The 7,442-nt window shown below is 32.7% G+C and overlaps 2 protein-coding genes across 2 annotated transcripts in view; both read left to right on the forward strand.

Annotated features, from left to right (window-relative positions):
• Window positions 1-1,582: 1,582 nt before the first annotated feature.
• Window positions 1,583-6,200, forward strand: LOC117107620. Its single transcript, XM_033249329.1, has 5 exons — window positions 1,583-1,677; window positions 1,848-2,160; window positions 3,103-3,142; window positions 5,422-5,952; window positions 6,193-6,200. The coding sequence occupies exons 3-5, from the start codon at window positions 3,127-3,129 to the stop codon at window positions 6,198-6,200; spliced, it is 555 nt and encodes a 184-aa protein (XP_033105220.1). The 5' UTR covers window positions 1,583-1,677; window positions 1,848-2,160; window positions 3,103-3,126.
• Window positions 6,163-7,442, forward strand: part of LOC117107621 — a 9,350-nt gene continuing 8,070 nt past the window's right edge. Inside the window, exons 1-2 of the mRNA XM_033249330.1 lie at window positions 6,163-6,322; window positions 7,138-7,242. Of these exons, the coding sequence (XP_033105221.1) occupies window positions 6,217-6,322; window positions 7,138-7,242 (211 nt within the window). The 5' untranslated portion in view covers window positions 6,163-6,216. The remainder of the gene's footprint in view (window positions 6,323-7,137; window positions 7,243-7,442) is intronic.

Here is a 7,442-nt window from a genome sequence, read left to right on the forward strand (position 1 = left end):
ATGCAGGAGTGTTCACATGTTGATTGTAAATGGAATTATTACAGTAATTCATGTTACCTGTATGTGCAATATTATTGTTTACTGTTATCTACTTGAATAAAGACATATAAACCAGATACTGTAAGAACATTTGTCATTTAACTTCTTTGATTTGATTTCTTTCCTTTCAATTCTACATCATTTTTTTGCTATTAATGTTAATTAGTGACCAAAACTCTTTAAACACAGATAGTTCAGAAGAATTTGATGACTGATATACTGAACTCTACGATTTTCTTTTCTTCTCACTTTCTACTCTGCATTTGGAATTGCTGTTGTCATCAACAGACGCAAACGGGATTCGAATTCAATGAAGATCTTCATATTTTTCATACATTGAACTATCGTTGGTGGTGATGATGTTATCTTTTAACCACGTGATTTAGATTGGTATAGGTGGGTTGGCATTAGTAGGTTAATGTAAACGAGTTGACTTCATGTACCGTACTGTACCGTCCTAAAAAAAGAATCAATCATACAGTACAGTGCAGTACATCAATATAATTGTCTGCTTCAAATATTCCGACATCTACCTTAGCATTGTCTGTCTGTCGGGCGGAAAGTCAGTCCATCTGTCTATCCATCTGTCGATCTATCAGTCAACAATGTATTAAAATTAGCGCTCTCACTTATCTATTCAGATGCTGTGCCACCTCGTTTGAAAAACTCTGTATCCGCCCCTGGTTACCGCTTGATTAGATTATCAATTATTACTGACAAATTATATTTTACTCCTAATAACCATTTCACAAACCAATTGAATGATTGATGACAATGTCGATAATACTAAAACACATGATTTTAAAGAATATCGCGACTTAAGAAGTAGTTGTGTAGAGAGCGTCGTATTATCATCATCATGAACTCTACGTTAAATGCTTGGTTTATTACTGATGGAACAGATATTATTAAAATATTATTATTATTATTATTATTATTAGTTATTATTATTATCATTATCATTATTTTTATTATTATTATTATTATTACTACTAGAGGGTGCGCTTATCCTCTAGTAGGACCTATGTGAACTTCGCGATTAGTTTTGATGAAAACCACTAAGAGAAGACAGGTTGCATATATGTCGATGGTATCACTTTCAGTTATTTATTCAGTTACATAATGTTAGAAATGCAATGATGGTTTGATCATATTTTATGATTTACAGTACAAAGCATTCTTCATTGACATAGAAAATTACTGATGAGTTAGCTGGGTTCAGTTTTTGATAGCAATTATATATCATTTTTCATAACATAAAAATATTTAGAAACCATTAAAATGAGATGAAACAGCAGAAGGTAGTCTTACAATAAAAACATATTTTGGTCAGGTGAAACTAAAGCAAAGTTTTAACATGGAGGTACAGTATCTCTATGGTTCTACTGTTATTCATTGAGAAACCGAAAACCATAGGTTTGTTAATCGACTGTGCCTGAAAACCGAGTGTGCTTGAAAATCGACTGTGTTTGAAATTTGGCGTTCCATACAAAACCGCAAAACAACCCTGAGGCCATGGAGTTATAAAAGGTATACTGTATATGTTTTTAATACCTCCATGCTGAGACACGGCTAGGAAATATACTTAAACACCACATGTGATCAGAGAGGCTACTGTTCCAGTCAAAAAAAACAACGGTAAAAATCATTATTATTCCCTCAATTAATCTGAAATATGTAATGATTATATTCACTTTGGAAGATCGAGACTTTGAAGATCATGTTGTTACAGTTTTTCAGACCGTTGTAGGAACTTGCATAGGCCTGGGTCATTGAATTAATTTATTAAATTGTATCTTGCATTTCAGCCCTCCTGCTAAAATACAATAAATTTAACCCGGGGGAAGATGAATGAACGGATTCATGGTTTAGTGCATCCGCAATCGCTACCACAACTTCAAAATACTGTGCAGATAGCCTTAGTATACAAAGTGGGGCCAGTCGTCTATGAATAAAAGAACGGCTGACGTGGGTTTTAGAATATTAATAGGGTGTATAAGCAATAATAAAATACAACGGGCCTATTATGCGACACCCAATGAAGCTGAACGAATGAAAGGAAGGAAGTGTATACAAAGAAGTCCGGGTAGTAGGCCTACAGTACAGTGATTTTTTTTCGAAGTAAGTGTTAAAGTGCAATTAATTAAAACAATCAGTATTTATTAGTCTATAAGTTCTGGTTGAAGTGAGTTAAAATAATTGAATGAAAAATGATCGAACTTGAGGGTAATGAATGGTGTAAGTCAAGTGTTAGCGGGCTGAGGCCAAGGACAACTTTATCATTTCAGAGTGATAAATTGTAGGCCTATATAATATTGTATAAAAGAATAATAATACGAGTATCATTATAAAAGTGGCACTGACATAATACATTCCTTTAGTGGATTACTTAAATAGTATTTCAAATCTGGTAATTGTTACGGTAAAAAACGACAAGCACACTGGTGTTTCGAGATCGAGATGAAATCATAGTGTAAAATTTTAATTAGTTTGATGGATCACTGTAAACACAAAGTAAACTAATGGATAAATAATGATAATATACAGTGCTCAAATAGGAACATATCTGTCGTCAGATCAAGGCTTAATGTGTGTTAATATAAAATTATTATTATGGTTATTATGGTTCCTTTAACGTTGCTGGTTTGAGGCTTTAATGTTATTCTCCTTGTATTTTCATTGGTTAATGAACATTATATTGCCAATTTTTGCATTCTCATTTTCATTTGTTTAGCAAAAAATGTTGTTAGAATTGTTGTCGCCAATGCAGCTATTTACTTGCTGGATTAACAAATTGGTGGTACAATAAGCTAAACATTATACTGTAGATGTTTGCTCTTTGTTTGAAATCCAATACAAATATAACTTAACCATAATTGTACTGATACGCTAATCCTACACCTGAATTGCATTATTTTCCATAAATACGTTATACTGAAAACATTTTCACGGCTACCTCAATTCCAATATTAGAGAAAGATTTGACTTGAAATTGTAAATTTCCATTTCCTAAATACTTGTGCATTTTTGGGGGGTTTTTTTAAACTTTTTTTTTCTTTGTAGAAAAAGGAGAATTTAATCAGCAAAATGGACAAGGAACAAGGTAAATCCACACATTATGCGTTATCAAATGAAGCAAACCATCACGAATATATTATAAACTTAGGCCATGGGCTGGAGGGGGGTCACCGTGCACCTCCCCCACCCCCGACAGTTAAACTTCCTTGGTATCATTTTGTTCCTACGGGCATATAGAACAAAAAAATTGATGTTAACAAGAAAAATATAGGGATGCATTGTGTGTACTCGCGTCATTTGTAATGGTCGTTAGTGTTTTATGGTCAATACTTTTTTTGGGGGTGGGGAGGGGTAACATTTATGCCCATAACCTGTGATTTAGAAATCCCATAAATATTATTTTGGTAGCAATGTGTAGCATATATGTTTCTTAATCATATGCTGTTTAAATAAAATTAATCTGACAATTATTAACGACACTAGAGGTCAAAAGGTCATCGACCTTTTTCTAAAATGCAAATTTTTTCATAAAATATCAATGAACTTCAGTGTCATATGTCTAATTTTGGATGTATTTGATATAAATTGTGTTTTTCTTGTAGTTATTGACATATGGAATACAAAACTTGAGGTTAACAAGAAAAAAACTTAAAATGAATTATGTACTATTGTCAATGTTTATGATCCGAGAAATTTGTAATCAACAACAGTTTTTGGGGTAAGGGGGTAACATTTATGCTCATAACTCTTGATTTAGTCAATGGATTTGTATGATGTTGGTATCAACATTTAGCCTATAGATTGGTTAGTCATCCAAATTGAAAAAAATGTTGAATAATAATAATAATAATAATAATAACAACAACAACAACAACAACAAGATTTATAAAGCGCACAAATCCACTGCAGTAGTGCTCAAGGCATAGGGGAGACCGGGGTCAATTGTAACACTTTTTGGAAAATTGATCCTACCACCTTTGTTAAGGTTAATTGAGTGTTCAAACCTGTTCAAAATGAAAGATAATTATATGTCACAGTATAAGATCCTACTGGGTTTGAGTTTAATAGAACATTATATTTTTAGGATATTTACAACTAAATATGTGACGTCATATGTTACAAATGACCCGCGGTAAGGGGCAATTGTAATAACGGTAAGGGGCAATTGTAACACACTAACAGTTACACACCATACATCTTCTTTTTAACAAATTGAATGTATATGTTGATTAAAACTTTATTTAACATGCAAACATATATTTAACAATGTTTGTCAAACAAGAGATTAATTTAAACATAATTTTCGTATGTATCTATTATATTGTATTATAGTATAAGTTTGATTTTTTTTTACTATTTACGAACCGTACATAAGTTTAATATCACCTCAGAAACGATAATTATAAATCAACAATGCCTTGTGTATTCATTATTGGCCTATACATTGTTACAAATTTTAATTAGGTCCCAATCATATCTTAATCTTTTATACTGTATCATATTCATAAGCTAAAGTAGGCTAAGTCCACTAAAAGTTGTCCATGCAGTAGGCTTTATGTATTGAAATACAAATCAACTGATTTTGATCCACTGTAAATGATGTCTATTCAGATTCACAGTTTTGACATACAAAGAAAGATTCAAATGATGTGCACTCCTCATGGGCCCAATAATGCTCTAGCTTGAACAATTCCTTTCCATGGTTTGTAGACTGCTGCCTGTGGCGAAGCATTCTGAAATGAATTAAAATATTGTTTTTTAACACTGCATAAAATTCTCGAGGGGCAATTGTAACACTCTGTTACATTTGCCACCGACCTAGACAGGTATCATTATCGGCCTTTTGGATATTGTTCGCAAGTTAACAGCATTAAAACATTCACCACAATACAAGCATAAATGTACACTGTTTTCATCATGTAAAACACCCGGTAGCTCAAGTTCCTATACATACAATCTAAAATATTAAATAACCACAAAAGTTTACTTACCTGGTCAAAAAAAAAAATCGTTTTTTGGCTGTAAAATCTCTTCCTTTTATTATTAGCTAGCGATACTCGGTTAACATGTGGAAACATGATAAATGCATGCACAGTGCTAAACTCGAATTGCTGACGTACTCCTACCAGCGATGAGATCATTTGTTACATTTGCCCCGTGTTACAATTGACCCCGGTCTCCCCTACTTTTAAAAAGTAATTTACACATTTATAGTACATTTACTGTATACGACCATGGAGGTATAAATATATGCTTTTTATACCTCCATGGTATTACAACGTTCGTATTGATTTATCACTATCCTTGTATGTATCTACTTGTAATTTTAACTTGAACTATGTTCTACTTTTAAACTTTTAATAGGCTTATCTGATGACGATTTCTTACAGTTGTTGGTTCATACATCAACATGGTATGATAAACAACGTTTAGTCCCGATGTTAAAAGTTGTATACAAGGACCATATTGAAACTTATAGTCTTGAAAGTGCTTCGAAGACGATGGACTTATTAAAAAAATTAATGGCAGCTGGGAAGCTGAGTCAAGGAAATCTCACTCTCCTTTATGATACCATACATGTAACAGAAACACATGGCTTGTTGCAGAAATTGAAGATGCAACTACCGTCGTATCGTAGAGAAACTCTCAATGAACACAGGGAAAATTTGATCAGGCTCGGAAAGAAACTAACGCTAAGTGACGTATATATAATCAAAGAACTTTACGAGGAAACAAGATATAAAGAATATAAAGAGAGTTGGAGTTTGATTGTGGATCTTGAAATTGTGGGTATAATTAGTGACGATGGAAAGATCATGAAGACGTTCATTGACAAGTTAAAAAGAAATAATATAGAAAGTGGATTACGTGCTCTAGGCCTACGTAGGCCTATTGGTATGTTATTACTAATCACTGTAATAATAGTAATGATAATATTATTTACAAATATATTAATAATTAATAATAATATAATAATAGAAATAGCAATAGCAATAATAGTAATGGTCATACAGTAGCAGAAGTAGTATAGTAGTTATAGTAGTAATGGTCTAGTAGTAATAGTAGTAGGTCTAGTAATAATATTCACAGTAACAGTAATAGTAATATAGATTATTGATCAGTGATGATGTATAGGTCTATAAACCAACATATAATCTTATGCCTTCTTATTATAATTATTACATTTTACCATTATTTTCAGAATTAACAGACAGTAGTTATATCAAAGAACCTTCAAATACTAATGTAGACCGCTCATTTATAGGTAAAGTATTATTTGTTAGCACACTGATTATTTTGGGCATATATCTCCCTAAACTTTGAGCTTAGATTCAATATTTGTTCCTCTACTATTTTATGGGATTTTTTTATTTTCTTGTATTATTTTTTTGATGGTGTTATAATATTGTAATAGAAAAAGTTTCCTTTCCTAGTCAATGGCTTTATTTTATTTCAGTAACTTTCGGTAACTGTATAATAGTGTGACGGTAGTTAACCTTCATTACCTGCCGTCAAGTGGCGGTTCACTCAGTTACGTGATCTTTAGTGATGTTGTTATAGTTAAATGACAAGAGTCTGTTGTTGTAGATTGGTGGTAGGTCGAAATTAAATGCAAAAATGTAACAAAATACACTGGAGGAATGGTGAAAATATTAAGCACATGCGCTGCATTAATGCCCACACCAATCGATGGCATGAAGTAGGCTTACTCTTAGGCCCGTATTCTTAAAACGAACCTTAGTCGAACTTCCAGCTAGAACTTCATTTAGTCGTAGTCGCAACTTCAACTCATTCATAAACAACGTAGTCAGTCTTTTGATAGTGAATTATTTTTTCAATAAAATTTGACACTGTTTAGGGTGTTCAGTCTGTGCCTTTGATACTGAAGAGTTTAGAATTATAACTCTGAAGTTATCTCTCAGTCACCTTTTTATGTATTGTGTACGATTTTTCCAACATTCCATTCATCGGGTATTGTTTCAAAGATTGATAGTCTTTGAAATGAATTATATAAGAATAATATAAATTCATCATTCCCACGTTTCATTATTTTGCATTACTATCTTCATTTTGTATTAGAAGTACTTCTGAAAAAAGTTCACATTAAAGTTCGCATGTTAAAGGTTTATATGTGCCGTCACAGAGGATACTGGTGCCATCACTGGGGAAATAAGCGACGCATAGGTAAGTTGGATCAGTGCAGTGTTATTGTTAGCTGGTCGACCTTACAGTATTACATATGTTTCTCAAGTTCATATTTGTTTCAAATACAAGGGTGGATCCGGTTTTTTGGGGGTTTTTTTGGTGGTGGTGGGGCACAGTAGAGTGAAAGAGGCAGAATTTAAGAATAGGCACCTCTAGCTATACCCGGAGTACTCTTAGAC

The sequence above is a fragment of the Anneissia japonica genome, unplaced genomic scaffold (genome assembly GCF_011630105.1).
Source record: "Anneissia japonica isolate Jap-2015-1 unplaced genomic scaffold, ASM1163010v1 scaffold5330_len1712360_cov203, whole genome shotgun sequence".
Classification (NCBI taxonomy): Eukaryota; Metazoa; Echinodermata; class Crinoidea; order Comatulida; family Comatulidae; genus Anneissia; species Anneissia japonica.